Source organism: Podarcis vaucheri (genome assembly GCF_965113315.1).
Source record: "Podarcis vaucheri genome assembly, chromosome: 16".
Taxonomy (NCBI): Eukaryota; Metazoa; Chordata; class Lepidosauria; order Squamata; family Lacertidae; genus Podarcis; species Podarcis vaucheri.
Window position 1 is genome coordinate 14,437,516 of NC_138754.1, and position 24,463 is coordinate 14,461,978.

The window sequence follows — 24,463 nt, forward strand, 5'->3', positions numbered from 1 at the left end:
ACACAACGATGGTTTATTCACTGTGATCCGATTGCAATATTCATTATGGTACATTTGAATGGTTTCAGTCTTGTTGCCTACTTAAGCAATATATATTTAAGTGTGTTTCATTGTAAACAGAGACTTGCTCTCAATACTTACTGGCATTATAACTAACTTTATTAAGAATCAAAGGGCAATGGGAAAATTGTGTTTATTTTTAACGACTCAATTTATTTTAAAGTTTGTGCGAAGGACATTTTATCAGATCCTGTGCGTGATTGTTTTAAATGAATTCAGAGCTCAAACATTTTTATTTTTTAAAGAATATTTTTGCTGCATGTACAAGGTTGAACTGTTGTCATTACCCTGGAGGGATTCTGGTTTGTTTATCATTCCCCAACCCCCAATAAAGCTTTTTTTTAATAAAAAAAATGATTGCCTGGAATCCTGAACAGCATCCCACTACACTGCAACATTTTGTTCCAGGTCCCACTTATCTTTTGGAAACTATTGTAGTGGTCACCACATCTTCTTGTGGCAATGAGTCCCCCGTGCATTGTGCAAATGACAGAAATAAAAATATAACAATGACACAAATAATTGTCTCCAGGGCAAAAATCCTAGCAAATCCTAGCCTAGAGCATATGAGGAATAACCTGTAGCTGTCCAGATATTGATGGACTACCATTCCCATAATCCCTCACTGATGGGATTTGGGCGTCCAGCAACAATTACTGTATTTTTGAGTAATTTCACAATTAGAAGTCAAGAAACAAAAATGGGGGGGGGGGGATGAAACTAATAAAGCATTTTAATGACCACCCCACAAACCAAATCCTTGATATACCGGTACTTGTCTTTCTGAATAATACTTTGGTCATTTTTCTAACTCAGTTACCCTTTTGATTCAATTTACAAGAGAAGATCACAGTTCCTTGTACTCTAAACTAAAGCCTCCTATTGAGAATGGTTATTAAATTGTGTGATGCATTTTGAAGGGCCTTAGTTCTTGTAAAGCACCTGAGAAGGAACTGCCCTTTGCACACATCTTTGACAGAGCTAGGGTGCCAATCCCACTTCTATATGGGAGTAAGACCCATTGAATTAGGCAGGGATTATTATTTCTGAATAGACAATCTATGAGATTTTCAGTAGGAGTAAAATATTTACCTGGAGGGGTTCACTTTTGAATGCCGCCCCACAAACCTGTTTCCAACTCCACGAGGAATCCCCATGAATTCATGAAGTTACTCTTTGTTGGGTGTTCCCACCTGTTAAGTGAAAGTTGCCCTTTATGTGGGTGTCTCTTCCCTAGCCTTTTTCAAAGAGAGGAATTTCCGGTTACAGGCCTGGGGGGAAACCACCTTGCAGAGTGTGGGCTTGATAAACAGAATTGATCCACTTTTCCCTTTAAACTCAAAAGGGGAGAGGGTCGATGCCGACGAGGGTGGGATTCGAACCCACGCGTGCAGAGCACAATGGATTAGCAGTCCATCGCCTTAACCACTCGGCCACCTCGTCACACGGAGCAAGTGTGCCTCTTCCCACTAGATCCCTTAGTCCGCTTCCGGACAATCTGTTTGCTCTTTTCCCAACGCTTCCCCGTGGCATTGCACTTTCTCCATGCATTAAGCAAAACAGTACTAATAATAAATGGCAGATGATGATGATGATGACGACGACGATGATGATAATAATAATAATAATAATAATAATAATAATAATAATAATAATAATAATTGAAAAACACGCACGCACGTCTTAGTGCGGTGTGTGCGAGGGAAGGGGCGATGCATCTGCCTTGTTTTGCAAAACAAGGGAGAGAGCAGTGCAAAGGAGGGAGGGGAGTCGCACCTGCCCGGGGCCTGCGCGTGTTTTTGCAATGCATCCTCCAAGGAAGCAGAGGGCGCCGAGGAGAGCTCGCTCCTCCCGCCCCCCAGACGTGAAACTGTTTGCAAGAGCCGCCAGGCACCCGCCTGGGAAGCAGCCTGAGCAGCTGCGGGGAAGGATGCAAGGTGTGGGGCCTGGCTTCTCGGTGCGCTCCCTCCAGGCTGGCCTCCGGTGAGGTCGGGCGAGGAGGAGGGGCAGGCGAGCGGGCCCGTCGCGGAGGCTGCCGCCCATGCACTGCTCCTGCTTCCAGGCGCTGGTGGCGGCGCTGGCGCTGGTGGCCGGCTTGCAGCTGCTCTACTTGGCGCTGCTGTCGGGGCTGCACGGCCAGGAGCAGCGCTCCCGCTATGCCGAGCTCTTCCAGGGCCGACGGGCGCCGACGGCCCGCGACGCCCACAAGGAGCGCCTCAAGCAGGTGTTGGCCAGCGGCGGCGCCCTGGACGCCAGCGGCCAGTACCGCGTGTATCGGGACATGGTGCGCGGATCCTGGGAGGGCGAGCGCAGCCCCGACGTGGTGCTGGTCACGCACACCAGCCTGGGCAACCTGCACCACGCGCAGCGCCTGGCCGAGCGCTGGCGGGGGCCCATGTCGGTGGCTCTCTTCGCGCCGGGCGCCGCCGAGGTGCGCTTGGCCACGGCGCTGGTGTACGCGCTGGCCGCCCTGTGCGCGCCCGTCCGCCAGCTGGTGCGCCTCCACCTGGTGTGCCACGCCGACCAAGCGGCCTCTTTCCCGGAGCTGCCGGACCGCGGCGAGTTCGCCCGCCTGCAGGCCTGCGGGGATGTGTTCGCCAAGCTGGCGCGGGTAGCCGCAGGCCGGCGCAATTACGCGCTGGACGCCGCCAACGCCTCGTACCCGAACAACCTGCTGCGCAACGTGGCTCGGGGAGCCGTCGGCGGGCACTGGATGCTGGCGGTGGACATGGACATGGTGCCCAGCGAGGGGCTGCGGGAGGACTTCTTGGCTTTGCCCGGAACTGCTGCCGAGGAAACGCCGGGGGTCTTCGTTGTGCCGGCTTTCGAGATCCGCCACACCCGCCGGATCCCGGGCACCAAGACGGAGCTGCTGCAGCTGTACCAAGTGGGCGAGATCCGGCCGTTCTATGAGGAGCTGTGCCCGCGGTGCCAGGCGCCCACCAACTACTCCCACTGGCTGAATCTCCCCATCGGAGGCCCCCTGCGCGTGGCCTACGAGGTGGAGTGGCGGGACCCCTGGGAGCCCTTCTACATCGGGGCTAGTTCTGTGCCCCCCTACGATGAGCGCTTCAAGCAGTACGGCTTCAACCGAATCAGCCAGGTAGCTGCCCTGGCTGGGGGGGGGGGCATGACTTGGGGCAGCATTGAAGGCACATGGCTTCCCTGCAAATAATATTGGGAACTGTAGCTTACCCCTTAACCATTCTCAGCACCCTTAACAAACCACAGTTCCCAGGATTATTTTGGGGAAGCCATGTGTTTACTGTTCTTTAGTGTTATAGTGCATATGTAGCCTTTGTTGGTGGAGAGGCCAAACCAGGTAGTGGGAAAGCTGCATTTGAGCCAAGAGGTGGGGAGTCTTATATCAGGGTAGGGAAGTTTTTTCAACTCAAGGACCACATTTGTTTCTGGTCAGCCATCTGGGGGCCATATGTCAGCAGTGGGTGGAACCAGAGAGAAAAGCAGGTGAAGCAACAGGTGTATATTTTACCTTTGTGTGGTAGGCTAGTTTTTACAGCCACATCCCTCTCTCTCCTCCATCCAGGTGGGCAAGAATCTTGCCTTCAAGAACACATTCCAGCAGAAACACTCAGCAAGGAGGGGGTGGAGCAAGGATGGTGTGGGGGTGTGGCCTGTTGAGAGCAGGGCAGGGGTTGGCCAAGGAGGAGGTAGAGCCTGGGCAGAGGACCAGATAGGGAGGCTTGACTCCCAGACCTGAGATTTCCCGTTCTTGCTTTACATCTTACTTGTGCCCATTGGGCTAAAACACCTACTCAGCATTACCACTGGTCATGCTTGTTGGTGCGTTGTGGGGACAGAGTCTCTATCCTTGGAAAGTGTCCCACACCTAACATCATATATGACCATCAGGTGTCGGTCAGGTGGGCATAGCTTGCCCAGAATGGCTTTACAGGTCAAATGAGGGGCTTATGTCACTATAAATAACCCAGAGGTATTTTGAGGTGCAGTTATTCTTGCATGTTGTAGGTTTTTGGTGGTGGGCTGCTGTCCTTACACTGTCCTTTTCCACCAGGCCTGCGAGCTCCACGTGGCTGGGTACCGTTTCTCTGTGCTGAGCAATGCCTTCCTGGTCCACAAGGGCTTCAAGGTGGCAAGTGAGTTCCATGCACAAAAGGATGCCGAGAATCAACGCAACAAGCTGCTCTTCCGGCAGTTCAAGCAGGAGCTCAAGACCAGATACCCCAGTTCACCACGACGGTGCTGACCTCATGTCTACCTTTGTGGAAATGAGCGGAGCCTCTTAGCTGGACGGCGATGGGAGCATAGTGTTGCACACTGTCACAACAGAAATGTCTGACTCAGGATAAGGACCACTCCTGTGCCAACTGGAGGGAGAGAAATGGCTTAGTGACTTGCTGACCTGCTCACTCCAAATGTGTTTGTTGCTGCTAGAAGTATTTGTGCTTCATTTGGGGGGAATTTGTGTATGCACATACATACACATACTGAGACCCCTTCAGGTAGGAGAATACCCCCATTGAGTGCTCTGTGTGTGTGTGGTTTAAAAATAATAATATGGGGGTTTGCCTCAATCTCACAGACATCTCAAGGGTTGATTCAGAAGGTCAAGCTTGTTGAAAGTGAATTGCCAATCCCAGCCAAAAAACTAGGAAGTCTTATTGGCTCACCTCCCAGTTAGTTCTCTTCTGGGGTGAGCAGTGATGGGGAACCTGATAAGGATGGGGAACCCGAGGCTCTCCAGGTGTTATTGGACTCCAGCTGCCTTCAGGGAACATGGCCAGTAGTCCGAGATGGTAGGAGTTGTAGTCCAACCATCGTTGGTGTAAACACTAGCAGGTTGCTTTGATGGGTGTTCATAATTTTATACAGAGAAACACAGTGACCTGCGGGATTATCCAAAATAGTAGAGCTAGCCCACTCTGCCATTTTTTTATTCCTGTAGATGGTGGGTTGTTTTCTTAGGAAACAAATTCTGAGATAATAACTTTGGGATAACAACCATTGAATCTGGATTCTGTGGACAATCCTGCAGTCCTATTCTTTTCACTTGTTCCCAGTGCTTACAGACATGCGATTCTCCCCACCAGTCTATTTCTCACTGACTGGCATTTTCTGTAAAAGACCTGTGGAATCAGGGCTGAGGTTTATTTCTAAGCTATGGGAATTGAGATATGGTGATTTGGAGCAGAGAAACAGAACCGTGAGCCAAGATTATAGGGCCCTGCACCCAACGTTGCTTCTCAGATTGGTGACCCCCATTTCCTTTTCTGTATAATGGGAATAAATATACTGACGTCTGTCCTGGGGACGGGGCGGAGGAGCTTAACTTATTGCTGTCCTGAACAATCACAGTCTGTAAATGAATTAAACTGAACCAGTTTGATTTAAAACGCTTTAGCTCTATCAACTTTGTGACAAGCATTCCAACAGAATGTATTTCTGGAAATTGATTGGGGAGGATGGAGGTGTGGGGAAAAACACATTTTAGTGAAAGATTTTCCTCAAAGGTGGATCAGGGCATTTAGGCGTTTGGAATGAGAAATCCAAAGAGTACTGCCCCCACCTCTCCACTGAAGATCCACAACTCACTGCAAAGTCCTCTCCAGCCTCACTGAAATGAACATTAATTACTGAGCACCCATATCAGAGAGCCTCACTTTTAAGCTTGAAGCCTGGCATCATTTGTTTTATAAATTTAGCACAGGGTATGCATGCACTACACAACCAAATGCTATGACTGGATGTCACTCAAACATCGCAGGTGCTCTGGTACTAGCAAACAACCATCACATGCCTTCCAATATTTGTTAAATAGCACTTTTCTCACTTTTATCTGGAGCAATTAATAGTAATAATTTGTCTAAATTACTATCAAATAACAGAAGGTATTTAAGTTCAGGTGCTTTGGTACCAAGCTGAATCCCACCATAATAAGATTTGGATGATCCATCTCCAATTTGGGCTACATAAATATTTTTTTAAAGCATTGTAAGGAATCGAGGAAGATATCGGTACATTCATTCAAGGCCACATTGTAACACCTCTTTTTTATTTCTTTTCTGACTTGCTTTGCGGTTAGCTACACAAAAAATGGACCTCTTTTCAGTGGAGACAGTGAATAATTAGAAATCTGCATGCCCCCAAATCTTGCTGTGACAGCCCTATAGCCCTGACTGCATTATGGCATATGTACAGAGATGCTTGGTGTCATCAGTGCTGTCATTATTATGCTTGGTTAGGTTTACAGCCTACTTTATTGGGTGTACTTTGTTAGGGGGGGTTTAATGGCAGTAAGCAACAGGACATGGTGTGATGTCATTGATTTGCTATGCTGTCATAGTGTTTATAACTTTATTTTTTAAAAAACAAAACCCCCCAAACACCCAATGGTTTTCAGCCAGTAAGTTTGACAAGAAGGTAACAATCCAGTATGGTGTAATGGTTAGAATGTCACACTAGAATTAGGCAAATTGGGTTTGAAAATCTGCTCATCCCCAAAGTTCCCAGGGTGATAGATGAACCTAATCTACTTCACAGGGTTTTTTGTGATGTGCAGGATGACAAAAAACCCCAAACAACCAGATATGCCTTCAGCTCCTTGGTCAAAGCGTGGGGTACAGATTCCAATATTTTCTTCTTCTTTTTAAACATCAGAGGGTGTGGGGGTGGGCAGTAGGAAGATAATGGCAGTCACCATGGCAACAACAGTACTGGTTGGCATGGCAACCACCACCTTTGTACTAATCTTGTAGTGAGGCTTCAAGCCAGAATTTGCCTCTTGGCTCCCCACCCACCCCAGCTCTTATTTTTCCTACGTCTATATTTCAACTTAGCCACAGTACTAACTATTGTAAATGTGGGCATATATTTAGGATGCACTCAAATAAGCACATATACATGCAAACGAACCCTTCCTGGGAGGACGGTTGGTTTTCTTTTTAATTACTTTTTCACTGTATGGTTTTATTTTGCTATGAAAACTTCCACGCCACTTTGTAGGCACGCAGAGAGAGCACATTTTCACTCCCCTTCGCTTCTCTAGTTTTTCTTTATTGTCTCGTTACTACGGCAACGCATAACCCTTCTTCCGCTTCCGGATTCCCATAGTGCTTCACGGAACCATAGAGCTTGACGGCGACGCAGCACCATAGACGAGTGTAGGGTACTTAGAAAATGCCAGCCGCTGTGATTGGTTAGTGTTGGTGGGCGGGGCCGAATGAGGACGACTTCCGATTGCTGAAGAAAGCCAGAGCGGGGTTTGCGCCTTCATCAGCCCCTCCCCCAGGTAATGAGGGGTCCAGACTTTCCCTATTACCCCCCTTTTGTGGGTAATGATGGTCCCGCCCATTCCAGCCTTATGCATTTCCCCCGCTTTGAGAGAAGGGGGAATACATGGGCCAGCACACTACAACCCGGGGGCGGGGGTGTTCGCATATGACCGATTTCTCCCACTTAAGTTCAGTGTTACATGTGCGACATAGGGGGAGAAAATGCTTCTATTTGCCCTCTCCTTGGAAGTGCTCGGTAATCCTCCCCTAAATGATATCCATTCGGGCACATGCTTGAGTCCGTTGTAATATGGGGGTAAGGTTTGCTATATTTATGTGCCCCCCCAGGTCCTTCTGTTGGATTGTTCTTACCAAGCAAATGCTATCGGGGTGCGGGAAAGACCATTAGATATGGCGGGGGTGGTGATGTCGGGGCTCGTATGTCTGCTTTGCCAAATGGTGCCTTTCACTGCAAAGGAGGCAGAAGCAGCGCTTGCAGGATCGTCTCTGGATTTCCTAAGAGAACCGTGAGAAAGAGACACACGCACAACCCTTCCAAAACCCACCTTAAAATCATTACCAGTGACCTCTAGCTGGGCGGTGAACTGCACACAAGATGGAGGGATAAAGGGCTCTGGGAGGGAGGAATAAGTTGTGACTTGAAAAGCTGCCTGAAGAGGCAGACATTCAAGAGGTGCAGCTCCCCTTCCTTCCTTCCTTCCTTCCTTCCTCTCTCTCACTCTTGCCCCACAAACCAGTCATATCCAGTCGCCACTGCTTGGGAAAGAGAGATGTGCTGATTTACCTGTCCTCTACCATGCAGTGGCTGACATTGATTTCAGCTACAGCCCTATGCATGTTAACTCAGACCCCAGCCCCACGGAGTTCAGTGGGGTTTACTCCCAGGCACTTGTGGCTTGGAGTGCAGCCCTAGTCGCCTCTTTCTTCCCCTTTAAAGCCTGGCTGGGGAATTTGCCCTTCCAACTATACCTGTCATCTCTGACCACTGCCCATTGCTGGTTGGGACTAATGGGAGTTGGCACCTAACAGCATCTGGTCTCTTATTCTTGATTTAAAAGAAGCCCTTGTTTCCTGTCTCACAGGGGCCCTCATAGCACTTATAAAAAAAAGTGCCGGGAGAGTTCCTGGAGCAAATGGTGGGCTGAGCGGGGGCATTGCATGCAGGTTAAGTCCCAGGTTCAGACCTCAGCATCTCCAGGGTAGTCAAGGAAGGGGAAAGCGCTTTTCATGGGAACCAGCACCGGTCAAAGGCAACTGGGCTTGGCTAGATGGCCAAAAAGTTTGACCTGGGGTCAGGCAGCTAGCTTTCTATGTTCCCAGTATAGGGGAGAGAGGTCCCAAGACAGAGCTGGGGAACTTGTGGCACTTCAGACATTTGCTGGACTCATACTCCCATCACCCCTGACCTTTGGCCATGCTGCCTGGGGCTGATGGGAATTGGAGTCTGGCAATGTCCTGAGGGCCAAAAGTTCCCCACCCCTGTCCTAAGGAAGGGAACCCCTGATTGCACGTTTCATTTATCGGGCATAGGCAAACTTGGCCCTCCGGACGTCAGTTCCCATCATCCCTGACCACTAGTCCTGTTAGCTAGGGATGATGGGAGTTGTAGTCCCAAAACATCTGGAGGGCCGAGTTTGCCTATGCCTGATTTAACTCCTCTGAAGGAGTCATGTGTTAGCAAGGTGTTGATGGTTGAGGATTCTGGAGGCTGAGAAAGGAGGAGGTGGTTATGGGCAAAGACACAGAAGCCGGAACCCCTGGCTGCCTTCATAACTGCCCCTAATTTGTCATTCAGCAGCAAAATTAGCCTTTGAATACGAGTTGCTGGGAATCACAGGTAGGGAGAGGGCTGTTGCACTTAGGTCTTACTCTTGCACTTAGGTCTTGCACTTAGGCTTCTTACAATGGGCATCTAGTTGGCCTCTGTGAGAACAGAGTACTGGACTAGAATAGCCTTTGGCCTCATCCGACAGAGCTCTTCTTGTGTTCTTATGAGATAAAGAGCTGAGAGAGGAGGGGAGCTAGCCCTCCATCTTTAAGAATATATGAAGAGGTGGCTGGATCAAACCAATGGCCCATCAACTCCAGCATCCTGTTCCCACAGTGGTCAGCCAGAGGCCCATGGGAAACCTGAAGGCAGGACCCAACCACAGCAGCACCCCCTCCCCACTTGTGATTCCCAGCAACGGATATACAGAGCCATGCTAGCTCCAATAGTGGAGGTAGAACATAGACACCATGGCTCTTTATATTTTCTGGCAAGCCTCCATGCTTCTCAATGGGCAAAGCGTCTGATGAATGTAACCTGCAGCCAGGTTCTTAGGTTCTCTGTGTGTCAGGGAAATACACCTGTCTAGCTGTTCCTTCAGGCTGAAGTGCTTGGTTAAATCTGTATGTGCAAAAAAGAAAAGAAAATCCAAACTCTGTATTAGTAACACTTCCTGAGAAAATGTAAACGTTTCCTTATGTTGGGTAATGCGGAAAAAATTGAGAGGGTCCATCAGTATTGTCTTTCCACTGGCTTCTGAAGACACACCTGGTTAGGCAAGTGTCCCCTAAACTTCTGATCTTGCAAAAAACTGTTCTACTTGTCCTGCTTTTTAAATGGTTTTTTTCATGTACATATTAATTAAGGCTGTTTTGATGCTCTGATGGAATTGTTCTTGTGTGTATGTATGGATGTTATAATTGATTTTATAGTTGCAGTCCACTGAGAAGCCATTTTGGCATGTAATTGGTATATTAATTGGGCAGGCTTTCAGCTTAGAAGCTTGCTTAGTTGCTGGCGACAATTTACCAGTTATTGTACCGGCCATGTACCTGCCAGCCCTCCTTTGCAACCTTAAGGACCACAAAGCCGCATTTCCCGCTGATACACTCAAAGTACTCAGTGCCGTGCTTGTAACCCATTCCTGTGCTTAGCACAGTCCCCTTTGGAATACGTGTATATCATAATTTGCTATTGTCAGGATGATGGCCTGGTGCCATATTCACCTTTCTGCTGCTTGGTTGTTGCCTAGCCTCCTTTCCTTAGCCTGGGCCCTCTTGTTTCTGCAGAGCACAATGCCTGTGCAGCCATTGCCCAAGGAGATGGAGGCGGAAGGAGACTCGACCACAGAGATGAACGGCGAAGAAGAGAGCGAGGATGAGCGCAGCGGCAGCCAGTCTGAATCAGAAGAGGAGAGTTCAGGTAGCTGGCAGGAGCAAAACGCCTCCCAACTCCTTCTTTCAGGGTAGAGCATGCAGTTTCCATGCAGGAAGTCCTAGGTGTGGTCCCTGGCATTTGCAGGTAGGAGTGGGAAAGACTCTTCTCTGCCTGAAACCCTTGAGAACTGCTGCAAGTCAGTGCAGACAGGACAGAGCTGTTCAGAACCACAAAGACTATTGTCTTACCTTTTTATGGGAACGCCTATGGTACAGAGGGAGAGGAGATGGTTTGCACACAGAAGATCCCAGGTACCATAGTGGGCATCTCCAGTTAGAGCAGGCGTGGGGAATGTGTGGCCTTCCAGATGTTGTTGAGCTCCCAGTTCTCGTAAATCCGGACTGCTGGCCATGCTGTCTAGGGATGATGGGAACTAGAGTTCAACAACAGGGAGCAGGATCTGACCCAGGGGCTGGATTCTGAGCTTCCCTACCTGCCACTGGTCACTTTGACAGGTGGATACAAATCTGAACCCTAGAATAATTTTTGGTTTCCCTTTACTTACCAGCAATTGGAAACAGTAGTAAGGAGGACTGAGTTTTTCCCTTTCTGTTGCTCTGACACTTTGTTAAAAAAATAAAATTAAAAAATTATTGATACTTATTCAAAACCACATAAAAGTTCTTGCCCATTGCAAAGCATCTTTATATAACACACCAAAATAAAACAGCTACTCAATCTGAAAAAGAACAAAGGCAGAAGGGGGGAAAGGAAAAGAGAGACCAAGAGAGAGAGAAAGCAAAATAAGAGGAGAGAGAAGAGATTAAAGAGCTGTTGCTCTGATAATCTGACTTAGCCTCTGTGGTCTTTCTAAGGCGGGGGTGGAGAACACCACCCACTCACAGTGGGACAAGTTTGACAGGTAGGTGGGTGGGTGATCAGCTGATCATTGGGGTTTGCAAAGTGCAGTGCTGTCTGCTGATTGTCGGGGCTTGCAAACAGCTGCACGGGACACACTGCAAGCCCTGACAATTGAGTGGTGGTTGCTTGCAAAAGCCAATGACGATCAGTAGATGGCCAGGCTTGAGAAGCAGCACTGTGCATGGGGCTTTGCAGATCTACACCTTGTTCTGATCCACCTGCCCAAGACCGCTCTTGGGAGTGGTCTGATACAGGGATACCAAAGAAGGATGTCAAAAACACACGGCCAGTTCTAGTGCTTTATTAAAGAAAGGTGTAAACTTACAATTCAGCATGCAGAGAGCCCTGCTGCCTTGACAGATGCGGGATGAACACCACAGCAGCAAGCAATCATGACTGGTCCACAAAGCCTAATATGTTATACACAAAGCCGAATACAAAGCCAGAACCTCCACCTGGCTCATGAGGGCATAGGTGGCAACTACCCAGGGCTTACAGACAGCTCCCCTCTCTGGGCCCAGAGCCCTGCACCCCAAGGCCCACAGATAAGAGTTGTATCAAAGCAAACCAATTAGCAAGTATCAAAGCAAGTGAATATACTTAAGCGAGCTCGTTCTTGCAACAACCAATTAGTTTTGGGGTTATCTTGACTACCAAGATGACATATGCAAGCCTTCCAGAGCGGGCTCACACTTGGTTCAACACACACCTGCTCCCCACCTCCCGTCGGTATGGTTTTAGGTATAAGGCAGTCGGTCATGGCTTGGCCAGAATGGTTTCAGCTAAGGGGGAGACCTGGTGGGGCCTAATGAGATCCACAGGCCTGAAGTCCCCCCGCCACTGTTCTGCTCACTGTGGTAGGAAAACAAAAGGGGAAACTTCTGTGCAACTCGAAAAGTTTGCAACCCTTTCTTCCCTGATGCTGTTCTAGATTTAGGAACAGAGAAACATACTACTCAGTCAGACCCATTGGTCTGTCTAGCAGCTCTCTAGGGTTTCAAATAGGGCAGGGGGGGCAGGCTCTCCCAGTCCTATCTGGAGTTACTGGAGACTGGAGTGGGAACCTTCTGTGTGCAGGGCAGGTGATTTTCCACTGACCTACAGTCCTTCCCCACTGATTTAAGCCCATTGAACAGAAAGAGATCCCAGATAGTGAGCATTGTTGAATTTTCTTGCCCTGCAAGACCTGTTCAGAGGAGCCAGGTGACACATGTTGTCTCTTTTACCTGCAGAGATGGACGATGAAGATTATGAACGGAGACGCTCAGAGTGCCTGGATGAGATGTTAGACTTAGAGAAGGAGTTCTCTGAAGTCAAAGAGAAGTGAGTTTTTCCATCTCTTTCCCCTGTACTTATTTATTACATTTTAAGCCCACCCTTCCTCCAAGGTGCTTCCCCACCCCCAGTTACCCTCTCAACAACCCTGCAAGGTGAGCCTCATCCTCCTTAAGGTTTCTGGCTCACTGTGGTTTCTTGTGCCTGCTGCCCAATAACTCCCTTAAACTTAAAAAAAGAGAGACACTGTCTAAATATTTCAAGAGTCCTTCCAGTAGCCAAAAGTAAATGAACTGAAATTTTTGATTAGGAAAATCAAGTGTCAGTGTGCTTCAAACATTGCATTCCAAATTCAAAGCTTTACTTGGAGATCATTTTTGCTGGGATGGCGTAAGTTATTTTTAATTTGTGATGACTCAATAGCATGCACTTCCCTTTTATCGCTTAGATTTAAAGAAGGAAATTTGAAGGTGTGCTAAATTTAGGGTGCTTGGCAAAGAGTCTGTGTAAATGTATGTGCTTCCTACAGATATCCGAAAAGAGTTAAATGCAACTTTGATTTGAGCAAATGAGGCCCTGCTTTTTTGTGCACTAAGGTTTGGAAAAGAAGCATATAAAGATCTGAAGACTAGAGGCAGCGCCCAGATGCTCAACCCCACAATAGGATCGCAGAGCTTCTTTAGAAAAAGTAGCCTGCCGGAAATAAATCTTTACTCCCTGCTTAAAGGCAAATTAATTTGTGGAACTCACTGCCTCAGGTTTTAAAAGGGGATGAGACAAACCTGCGGAGGAGGAACAGATGCTATTAGTGGTGAGCATCCACTGTCCTCTGAGAGACAATTTGGAGGAGGAGGAAGCAAGCAGACAGGCAGCCGAAAACATCATCAGATGGCTGTTCCTGGACCATCTCAGGGAACTACCCCATCTGCTGTTCTCTTCCCAAATGTTCAGAGGAACTAATTGTTCTCATTGCACTGGGTTTTGCTGTTGTTTGACTTCCTTGCCTCAATATATATTTTTTTGTAATTCCTCTCCTTCCAAAAAAAAAAAAGATGTGCAAATACAATAAACAAAACAACAGACCAAAAAACATCGCAAAAATAGGCATGAAGGCAGGGAGAAGAAAAATACAAGATAAAAAAATAAGGATTGAAAAAGAATGAAATATATTTCATGGTGGGATACAAGGTTCTTTATTGCATATACAATATATATCAAGTATTCATAAATGTCACCAGATAAAATCTTATTTAGTAGGAATGTGCAAGCCATGAGATTGTTGTCTCACATAAGCCCCCAAACAGATGCTGACTCTGAGGGGCTGGCATCGCCCCTGGGTCTGTTTTTCAGAGATGTTCCTTCCTTCCACAATTCTTTTTTCCTAGGCCCACTTATATTTTCTATTTACACACACACACTCAGCCTTTTAGGGCAGGGATGTGGAACCTGGCTCTCCAGATGACTCCATCTCCCATTATCCCCAGCAAGTACAGACAAAGATCAGAGATGATGGGCAATGTAGTCCTGGCAGCATCTGCAGGGCCAAAGGCTCTCTGCCCATTTCCTGTTTTAAAGCATAACCCTTACATATTCCAGTTGTAGATAGGTAGCCGTGTTGGTCTGCCATAGTCAAAATAAAAAAATTCCTTCCAGTAGCACCTTAAAGACCAACTAAGTTAGTTCTTGGTATGAGCTTTCGTGTGCATGCACACGAAAGCTCATACCAAGAACTAACTTAGTTGGTCTTTAAGGTGCTACTGGAAGGAATTTTTTTATCCTTACATATTCATTATACATAAATAGGGAACTCGGGTGCTGAGCATGTTGGCTGTGTAGCCAAAACGGGGGTACAGAGAAACAAGAGGGGGATGTTGTCCTGCTCAGCAGAACCCTACGGTTTGCAGAAGTAGAAAATATTTATTTTCCTTAAGTGGGGGAACACGCCCCACCCACAACAAGTTAAGTCATCCAGTCTATATAATTTATGAGTCCATTAGGCAATAGTGTCCCCAATTTGTGGCTCCAATCTGCCTCTCCTTTCTTTCAGTGTTCATATAATTCCATTCCTGAAACCTGCATACTGTATGCTCTACACACCCAAGATTTTTTGCTGTTCTGAAAAATGATTAACCTTGACATTTTCCAGTTCCAGTACAACTTCTATGCTCGCATATTTTAATTTAGTGTGGTCATACTAACTTACCCTTCCCCGCCACCCCACATACCATTGGGGGGGGGGGAATTCCACCACCCACCTTGAGCTCTTGTGGCAACTCTGATTAACCTGTCTGCTGCTGCCGCTCTCGCAGGCTGTTCAAGGAGCGCCTGAGCCAGGTGAAGGCAAAGCTGGAGGACGTGATGGCGGGGAAGGCGTCAGAGTACCTTGACCCGCTCGGGGTCTTGCAGAACCACATGCAGATTCGGATTGAAGTGGCTGGTAAGTGAGGAACCGCCCCCCCCACCCTGGCCACTGTTGCCAGCCAGAGTGTAAGCAATCATAACAGCTTTGGTGGAGAGGTGGCTTCCAGGTTGTGGCATTTGGAGTTAGGGCTGGGGTTAATTTCTAAAAGAGGTGCATGGGTTATTTTCCTTGTACAGCGTTCACCATATACTGCGGACGTGCCTCTTTACCCTGGCCTTGGTCCTTAAATATTTATTTTTAAACAAACAAACAAACAAACAAACAAACCACATAGTGATGGGCAACCCAGCCAGATGAGCAGGGTATAAATAATAAAATTATTATTAGACGTGTTCTGATTTTAAAAAGTGAAGAAAGAAAGAAAGAAAAAGGAAAAAAGAATAGTACACCAGTATAGCAATTTTCGGGGACGCGGGTGGCGCTGTGGGTAAAAGCCTCAGCGCCTAGGGCTTGCCGATCGAAACGTCGGCGGTTCGAATCCCCGCGGCGGGGTGCGCTCCTGCTGCTCGGTCCCAGCGCCTGCCAACCTAGCAGTTCGAAAGCACCCCCGGGTGCAAGTAGATAAATAGGTACCGCTTACCAGCGGGAAGGTAAACGGCGTTCCGTGTGCTGCGCTGGCTCGCCAGATGCAGCTTTGTCACGCTGGCCACGTGACCCGGAAGTGTCTCCGGACAGCGCTGGCCCCCGGCCAATAGATGTGAGATGGGCGCACAAACCCCAGAGTCTGTCAAGACTGGCCCGCTCGGGCAGGGGTACCTTTACCTTTACCTATAGCAATTGTTAACAGTTAGTAGTTACCCTTTTTAACCTACTGTATTTTGTATAAAGCAGTTCCAAACTTCATTATACTTGTCCATGATGCTTAAGGTATTTTGTATCGTGGGACTCTCCTCTTTTGTCTCATTTATACTGTAATGTTCCATTTGGGAAAGTTTTGCTTCTTTTGCAATTCAGAGGGTTTTATTTGTTTTTCTAAAGGTACGTTGTGTTGTTGCAACCAGTCTGGAAATATTATGGTAAAAAAAAAACACCTTATAAATCAATGAAAACAAATGAGAACTAGACTGCAAGGGGCTTGTGTCTCCCTGGAAGCCATGCCTGCCTCAACGCAGGGATGGGCTGTGCTGCAAAGGAGGCAGATGCACTTTGTAGGTGCTCAGAGGCACTCTCTTCCGTGGCTGGTCTTTTGCATTGAAAGGAAGTGGTGGTGGAGCTGAGCCCCGGTTGAGCTTCTGAGGATGGAGAACAGTAAGAGCCATTAGACCGTATGGCAGACACTCTCGGGAGGCGGTAGATTCCCCTTCCTTGGAGGTTTCAAAACAGAGGTTAAATGTCCACATGTCATGGATTCTTCATCTGTGATTCCTGCATTGCAAGGGGTTGGGCTAGATGACCCTCAGGACCCCTTCCAACTCTACCGTCCTGGTTTTATGAACAGCGCTTCAACGTTTTGCCTTTCTGCAGGGATCTACCGAGGTTTCTGCCTGGAGGTGATCCACCACAAGCACCATTGCGAGCTGCAGGGAGCACAGCAGCACCTGGAGGTGAGAAGCCCCACTTGGTCCCATCTCCCTCCCTTCAGTGCCACTTTCAAATCCTGGCGGGGGCCGGAAAAGCAGCCTCATCACAAACTTCTCGGGCAAGAAGGCAGAATGCAAAAATCTCCTATGCAGGGTGGAGGAGCTGCTGCCAGTCAGTGTAGACAATACTGAGCTACATGAGCCAATGGACTGACTCCATATACAGCAGCTTCCTCTGTTGTTACTCTAACAGGCATATGGGCAGAGGCTCTAATGGGGCTAATGTGAGAGGCAGTGTGGTGTAGTGGTTAGAGTGCCGCACCAGGGCCTGAGAGACCAGGGTTCAAATCCTCACTCGGCCATGAAGCTCAGCGGGTGACCTTGGGTCAGTCACTGCCTCTCAGCTCCACCTTACCTCGCAGGGTTGTTGTGGGGATTGAATGAGGGCAGGGGGAGAACCATGTACGCCACTTTGAGCTCCTTGGAGGAAAAAGCAGGATATAAATGCAGCAGATAATGTCACATCCACACCATGCATTTAATCCTGGGAACTATATTTTGTTAAGGGATTTGTCGCTCTGAGGGGGCAAACAACAGTTCCCGGAATTGTTTTGGGGGGAAGCCATGTGTTCAAAATGTGCCGTGAATGTGACTTCAGTTCCCCCAGGGACAGGGAACTGGCGGCCTTCCAGATGTTGATTGACTCCAGCAGTCTTAGCCAGCATGCCCAGTGGTTGGAGACAATGGGGCCTGCAATCCAGCAACATCTGGAGGGCCGCTCCATGGGCTCTATTCACAAACATGCCATTGCTGAGTGTGCCCTGTTTCCTACTTCATTGCCTATCCCAGCTTGGAATTCCAGAGTCGGGTCTCAGCTTGCATATGAGAATTGCATGTGGGAGCTTGCAGGACCACACGGTGCACTCGACAAACAATAATTAGCAACAAACAACCGGGTTCCTCAGCAAGAAGCCTGAGCGGTGCTTTCTGCTGACCAGCAGCTTTACAGAACTGATTGGTGGTTGTCGTGGAAAAAAGGTCCCTGCCTTTAATTAGCTGAAGACGAGCAGACGGGGAACTAGTCTAGTTTCCAGTTCTCTTTTTTGCAAACACAGCCCCGATCAGCGTTTTCACAGATATGCCATTGATCCACCACGTGAACTCCTAGGCCAAGGGGTGGGGAACGTTTTGGCCCAGGCCTTCCTGGCATCTCTGTGTGGCCATCTCACTGGGTGACCTTGGGCCGGTCCTTCGTACTCGCCCTAGCCTGCCTCACTGGGCTGTCACGTGGATGAAATTGGTGAAGGTGTATTACAGAGACCACCTTGAGGTCTTTGGAGGAAAGGCAGGAGAGAAACATTAATAAATCGAAAGGAAACCACGCTTTTTCTGAGAGCATAAAACCAGGTGCAAATTTGCCTTGGCATTAAACGGAACAGCTGGGTGCCTTGTGAGACAGCGAGCAGAAATTATTGTGATGTGGGGAGAATCCCAGTTGGGCTCATGCCAAGAAAGCTTGGATATTAGTTTTAGATGTTGCGCTGGCTGTAGAATCAATAGCAATCCCCAACTGGATGGGAAGAAAGAAGAAGGGGAAGATGCACTTAATCCATACCACCCTGTGGAACGCCCTCCCATCAGATGTCAAGGAAATAAACATCTGTCTGACTTTTAGAAGGCATCTGAAGGCAGCCCTGTATAGGGAAGTTTTTAATGTTTGAGGGTTTTAATACTTTGTCGGAAGCCACCTAGAGCAGCTGGGACAACCCATCCAGATGGGTGGCATATAAATACAGTCGTACCTTGGAAGTTGAATGGAATCTGTTCTGGAAGTCCGCTCGACTTCCAAAACATTCGGGAACCAAGGCATGGCTTCCGATTGGTTGCAGGAAGCTCCTGCAGCCAATCGGAACCTGCGTTGGATGTTCAGGTTCCAAAGAACGTTTGCAAACCAGAACACTCACTTCCGGGTTTGCGGCATTCGGGAGCCAAAACGTTCGACCTCCGAGGTACAACTGTAATAAAATCATTCTTATCATACAGAATTGACATGATGCCTTTCGGATGTCCTTGCACTGCAACTTCCACCACCCCTGGCGATTTACCATGCTGGCTAGGGTTGATGGGAGTTGTAGTCCAAGGACTACTGCAGGGTGGGGGCACCACATTGGCTTATCCTGACCTGACGTTGCCCTTCTACCCAACCAGAGTGAGAAGCTGCTGCTGTTCGACACCCTTCAGGAACGCCTCTTGGAACGGATCCAGTGCTTGGAGGACGACAGGCACAGTGTGGGCCTCACTTCAGGTCAGTCCGGAGGAGCAAGCAGACGCTGTCCTTTCTATGGGGAGGGGCCCATAGCTCAGTGGCAGACCACCTGCTATGCTTGCAGAAGATCCCAGGTTCATTCCCCTGATGGAAAGAATTAGACCGCAGGTGATGACTAAACCCTCAGAGAGAGCTGCTGCCAAGCCCCCCAAAAAGCTGTATTTCAAAATGTATTTCAAAAGTGTCATCTAGCCTGGAGGAGGAAGTTGCCAAGTTCTGCTTTCAGCAGTGTGCTGACTTCCTGGGTTGTGAGATGTCGTCATTGCGGGTAACTCGGCAGAATTAGCGATGGTGCACAAAGCCTTTTTAAAAAAAACCAAGGCTGCCTTGACCCACAGATGGAGAAACCTGCAGCCCTGAATTTGGCCCCCAACCTCATTTTATGTGGCCCCTGGCACTTCCTGAAGCTGCTCCATTCTCCCATCCTGGGATCCATGGTTTGGTGAGGGTGCTGCAAATCGCCTTCTGATAAATGCCTGTGACTCGCCCACCCCATGCTGACCCAGCATTGAATCCATTTGGGTCGGTGGAGCATCGATGGCCCTCAAGGCTGAGGTTCCCCTTTGGGCTTATTTTTCTCTCTCTCTCTCCGTCCCCTAGAATGGTGGGATGACAAACTTCGACCGAAGCACAGCTCAAAGGAATGGGACCCACTCCGGCCTGGCAAGAGGAAGAAAGCACCACTGGTGTCCGATATCCTTTCTGTGCCCCCCACACCCCGGTGGCTCTGCCCTAGAGGAGGCTGTGGTGCCCAGCATATGGCAAAGAGAAGCAGCTCAGCAGAGCGGCTTTGGGCAGCTTCTAATGCAGTGTTTGTGATGGGAAGCGGGTTAAGCACTTGCCCAAAATTATTTCAGGAAAAGGGGTGAGTGGGGATGAGTAGCGTTTAATTGGCAGCATTTATTCCCCGCCGTTTACCCAAACAGGCTGTCTCAAGAGCTGCTTTAAAAATATCATTTCTAAGATTCTTTAGCTGTGATTCCCACATTGGACGAGATGACCCTTTGGGCTCCTTCCAATTCTGTGGTCCCTGACCTCAGGCTCACAGTCTAAAAAGACATGGCACACAAGGTTAAAGGAGGGAGGAGGGAGGAGGTAAAAGCCAAGCTCAATCACAAGTTCTTCAAGTGGTAGCTGATGCCAGGGGCAGTTTTGTCTGCCTTTAAGACCAGTCTTCATTCAGATCCAAGAGCAGAGCTGGTGACAGCATCCAGGGCCAGGCACACAAAGTTCTTCCCTCAGTTAGATGACTTGATGGACAATAGAATCCCAGTTATATTTTTTATCATAGTTGCTGGGGTGCAGGCACCTCTCCCTTAGCTTGTCTTTCCCACGCCCGTACATTGTCTACATGCTGCATGAAATGGATATCATGGAGGACTGGACAGCCATCAAAAAGGTAAGGGTGAGAGAAACGGGCTTCTCCGTGTCACCTTGATCGGTGTGAAGGGAGAGAATGAGGACGCTGAAGTGTCTCTGAGACTGGGAGCAGAAGAGGGGAAGCCTGGAGAACTCGCCCTTGGTTTTCATGGAAAGGCTGGTCATGGGAAATCACACTGCAGCTGTTTTTGGACTACAATTCCCATCATCCCTAGCTAGCAGGACCAGTGGTCAGGGATGATGGGAACGGTAGTCCAAAAACAGCTGGACACCCAAGTTTGGGAAACACTGGTGTAGAAAATACAGAGCTAGATGGACCAATTGTTTGACTCAGTATAAAGTAGCTTCCTCCATTCCTGTTTGAACCAGCTGTTTATCCAGAACAATGAGGGACCAGAGTCTTTATTTTGAAGGGAATGACCATAGCTCAGTGGTAGAGGTGGCGCTGTGGTCTAAACCTCTGAGCCTCTTGGGTTTGCCAATCGGAAGGTCAGCAGTTTGAATCCCCGCGACGGGGTGAGCTCCCGTTGCTCTATCCCAGCTCCTGCCAACCTAGCAGTTCGAAAGCATACCAGCGCGAGTAGATAAATAGGTACCGCTGCGACGGGAGGGTAAATGGCATTTCCGTGCACTCTGGCACACATCACAGTGTCCTGTTGCACCAGAAGCGGTTTAGTCATGCTGTTTAGTCACGTGATCCAGAAAGCTGTCTGTGGACAAACACTAGCTCCCTTGGCCTGAAAAGCAAGTTGAGTGTTGCAACCCCATAGTCGCCTTTGACTGCACTTAACCATCCAGGGGTCCTTTACCTTTTACCGAGAAGATTTGCATTGCTTATAGAATGTCCCAGGTAGGGCTTGGAAGACCCACGTCTGAGTCCATGGAGAGCCACTGCCAGTCCTTGTAGACAAGGGATGGGGAACCAAACTCCCATCTTCCCTGACTGTTGCATGCTGGGAGGGGCTGATGGGAATTGGAGTCCCAGCAACATTTGGAGGTTCACAGGTTCCTCAGCTGACATGGATCAAAGACCTGACTTGGTGGAAGAGAGCTTCCTGTGTTTCTGATCAAGGGTGTATAGTCCCTTTGGGACTTCATAGTGCTGCAAAAGAGGAGTTAGGGTATTGGGGGGGCCTCCTCGTTCCCTTTTTCTAGCTTGGGATGAGCCTCTCCCTTGGAGGTCTGCAGGCTTTACCCAGCCGACTAGACAAGGGACTTCTTCAGCAAGGGGCCTCTGGGAATGTGACTTCCTCTTACACTCATCTCTTTCTTCCCAGGCTAAAGCGGCTGTGTCCTCGCCGAAGAGGAAACTAGAAGGCAAGAGCCCTGTTTTTTCTCTCTCTTCCTTGCAAGGAGGAGGGGGTGTGGTCCTGGATCTTTCCCCTGCCTTTCAATAAAGTCCTGATTGTGCATGAATGTCTGGGAGGATACAGAAGCCCAACTGAGCAGTGGTTCAAAGGCAGGCAGCCCCTGTCTGCTTGGTCCATTGGAGAGGGTTACAGGGCCAAGACCCCCCCCACCCCGTGTTTGTGTGTGTTGGGTGCGTGTCTTTTCATGGAATCCGGTGCTCCTTAGAATCTTGGGTTTTGTTTTGTTTTTAAATCAGGTTTCTAGCCCTTATGGCCGCAAAGATTATATTTTTAAAAAACAAGTGAGCACTGTCTGGTGACAGCTTAGAAGCCGGGTTTCGATGTAGATGGGATACTGAATTTCGGCTTTGCACAGCTTCCCGCCCCCTACCCCATCTGTTGTCTTCTGCAACCTGACTGCTCTGCTCTTCCAGTCCTTCCCAGCTGTCCTCTCTCTGTTTCTTTCTGCATAAACGCTCAATTATTTGGAAATACGGTTTGGAAGGGGAGAATAAATGATGGAACATGAAGATAGGCTAATTTGCATATTGGATCATGGCTGTCATAATTGAGTGGATGTGTGCATGCACAAAATCTGCAGAATGAGTAGAATGCACAATCAACCCTACCCTTGAGTTTAAACTGCAGATGCTATCTGACTTTTCCTTCCCCCCCCCCAACCCACTCATTATTTTTCATTATATATTTTATTTAAGGCATTCATACACGTCCTTTCACGATATTTATGCCTGGGCAGTTTACAGTTTTACTTTTTAAAAAGTGACAAATATGTGCCATAAAATTGACTGGAGGAAATTAACAAACAACATAATCAGCCAAGTAAAAATATCCGTCCTTGGTGTTTTTAAAAATATAGCGTCCTTTCCATACTTTTTAAAAACACAAAGCACTTCAATTAGATCTGTCCCTCATATGAATCCCAAGGCAGGTAAGCACAGAATTAAAGATGAACAAATCCCAACAATGAAACACAATGAAAGAAATAAACTTCTAACAGAATGATCAACAGCAAAAACAGATCATCAGCAGTTAGATTCCAATCATAATCATTATATACACATTACCACAGTGAGAAACCATTCATAAATGTCCAACACGTGGATCTTATTCTGGTGCTGGGATGCGATTAAAATTGGTGCCCGGTCAGGGCACCTTCACAGAGAAGGCACAATGTCCTCCCTGGTGGTAGGACATCGAGATGGGCTTCCCCACCCCAGACCGAAGGGCACAGGCAGGTTAGTATAGGGAGAGGTGCCCCTTTAGATACAACAACCCATGTGGGGAAGCTTCGATCTTCCAGAGGTTGCTGAACTACAAGTCCCATCAGCCCCTGCAGGCACAGACAGCAATGATGGAAGTGGCAATTCAGCAACATCTGGGGGAGTCAAAGGTTCCCCACACCCGAAAAAAAAGACATTCATTGGGGGAAAAACCCCAGAGAGAATAAGAATGTTGCTTAGAACATATTGGCCCTGATTTTTCCACTTCCCCATCCCACCATATCCTTTCCTTCCCCCAGGCCCAGTGAAGGCCGAGAAACTGCCGTCCCCTGCCCTGTTCTCTGCTCACTGTGAAGATGGCCAGCTCCACTACGAAGGCGAGGCCTACGTCAAAGGGCAGAGCATCTCCTTGCAAGTTGGGGACGAGGCACCTGTCCAGTGAGTGATGAAAAAGAGGAGGGGCAGATGGTGTGGTGGGTGCAGCCAGGAGGACGCTCCAGATCCTGGCCTGAGCTTGCAGCTGAGGATAGTTACCTTGTGCATTTATGCAGCCAGTCAGATAAAAGACGAGAAGCGCCCATCTAGCCTAGCACTGTGGTTTCACAGTGTCCAGCCTTGATGCCCATAGGAAGTCTCCCAAACCTGAGATCCCCAGCAGCTTGTATTCAGGGGCAAACTGCCTGATAAAAGAAGGTTTTCTTTATCTGTAACACACACACAAAAAAAACATAGAGAGAGCCATCCTTAGCAGCCATTGATAGTCTGATCCTTCATAGATTTGTCCAATCGTTTTTGGAGCCGTACAAGTTGGTGGCTTTTATTACATTTTGGCGGTAGAAGATTCCATAGTTCAACTATGCACTGTGTCAAGAAGTACTCCTTTTTTCTGTCCTGAATATTCCAGCGTTCAGCTTCTTCGTTGTCCCTGGGTTCAAATGTTATATGAGAGAGAGAGAGAAATAAAGAGAGAAACCTCTCTCTGTCCTCTTTCCCTAAATATGCATAATTTTATATGTTTCTTTCTAAGCTAAAAAGCCCCCAGTGTTGTAACCTTTCTTGGAAATTCCTCTAATCTCCTGATCATTTTCGTTGCCCTTTTCTGCAGCTCTGCAATATTGTTTTTTTGAGACAGGGCAGCCAGAAAACTGTACATGGTATTCCAAGTTTAAAGATCAGTGACAAGACAGTATATCTGCCCTCAGATATACAATCTTTGGATATTTTTCTCAGGACACAGCAGTAGGGGAGGAAAGGGTTAAATTCCCCTTCCATGCCTGCTCTGACCCCAGGACCAGTCTCCCTTCCCCCAAGCTGCTATTTGCATTTCCTTAAAAAGCAGCATTGCTAATTGCAAATATGCATTACTAGTGTTATTATAAAGACCTATAATTTTTGCTCAGGCTTTTCTAAACCCATAAGACCCTGTCTTCATTTGCCATATTCTTGTTTTTATATGCCTTTATACAAATGTTTTGCTGTTTTCGTGTTGCATTTTTTGTGTTTAGCAGTACAGTGGTGCCTCGCAAGACGAAATAATCCGTTCCGCGAGT

The 24,463-nt window shown here is 48.1% G+C and overlaps 2 protein-coding genes across 3 annotated transcripts in view; both read left to right on the forward strand.

Annotated features, from left to right (window-relative positions):
• The first annotated feature begins 1,960 nt into the window (after positions 1–1,960).
• B4GAT1 (beta-1,4-glucuronyltransferase 1) lies at positions 1,961–5,435 on the forward strand. Its single transcript, XM_082202801.1, has 2 exons — positions 1,961–3,163; positions 4,097–5,435. Exons 1-2 carry the CDS (start codon positions 2,102–2,104, stop codon positions 4,286–4,288), a joined length of 1,254 nt encoding a protein of 417 aa, XP_082058927.1. The 5' UTR covers positions 1,961–2,101; the 3' UTR covers positions 4,289–5,435.
• A 2,264-nt stretch (positions 5,436–7,699) lies between these two features.
• The window catches only part of BRMS1 (BRMS1 transcriptional repressor and anoikis regulator), an 18,080-nt gene continuing 1,316 nt past the window's right edge, over positions 7,700–24,463 (forward strand). The window contains exons 1-9 of one of the 2 annotated variants that reach the window (XM_082202841.1): positions 10,368–10,524; positions 12,633–12,723; positions 14,985–15,112; positions 16,562–16,641; positions 18,826–18,922; positions 19,544–19,629; positions 20,235–20,342; positions 21,601–21,640; positions 23,213–23,351. In XM_082202841.1, coding sequence (XP_082058967.1) covers positions 10,398–10,524; positions 12,633–12,723; positions 14,985–15,112; positions 16,562–16,641; positions 18,826–18,922; positions 19,544–19,629; positions 20,235–20,342; positions 21,601–21,640; positions 23,213–23,351 — 896 coding nt within the window. In that variant the 5' untranslated portion in view covers positions 10,368–10,397. Of the gene's footprint in view, positions 7,841–10,367; positions 10,525–12,632; positions 12,724–14,984; positions 15,113–16,561; positions 16,642–18,825; positions 18,923–19,543; positions 20,343–21,600; positions 21,641–23,212; positions 23,352–24,463 lie in introns of those variants that run through there. The other variant, XR_014214454.1, reaches the window with a different exon arrangement.

Bases quoted from the DNA above. Each gene is read 5' to 3' on its own strand.
- B4GAT1 (XM_082202801.1), top strand. From the start codon at position 2,102: ATGCACTGCTCCTGCTTCCAGGCGCTGGTGGCGGCGCTGGCGCTGGTG. The intron at 3,164-4,096 runs GTAGCTGCCCTG...CTTTTCCACCAG, and splicing joins GCTTCAACCGAATCAGCCAG to GCCTGCGAGCTCCACGTGGC.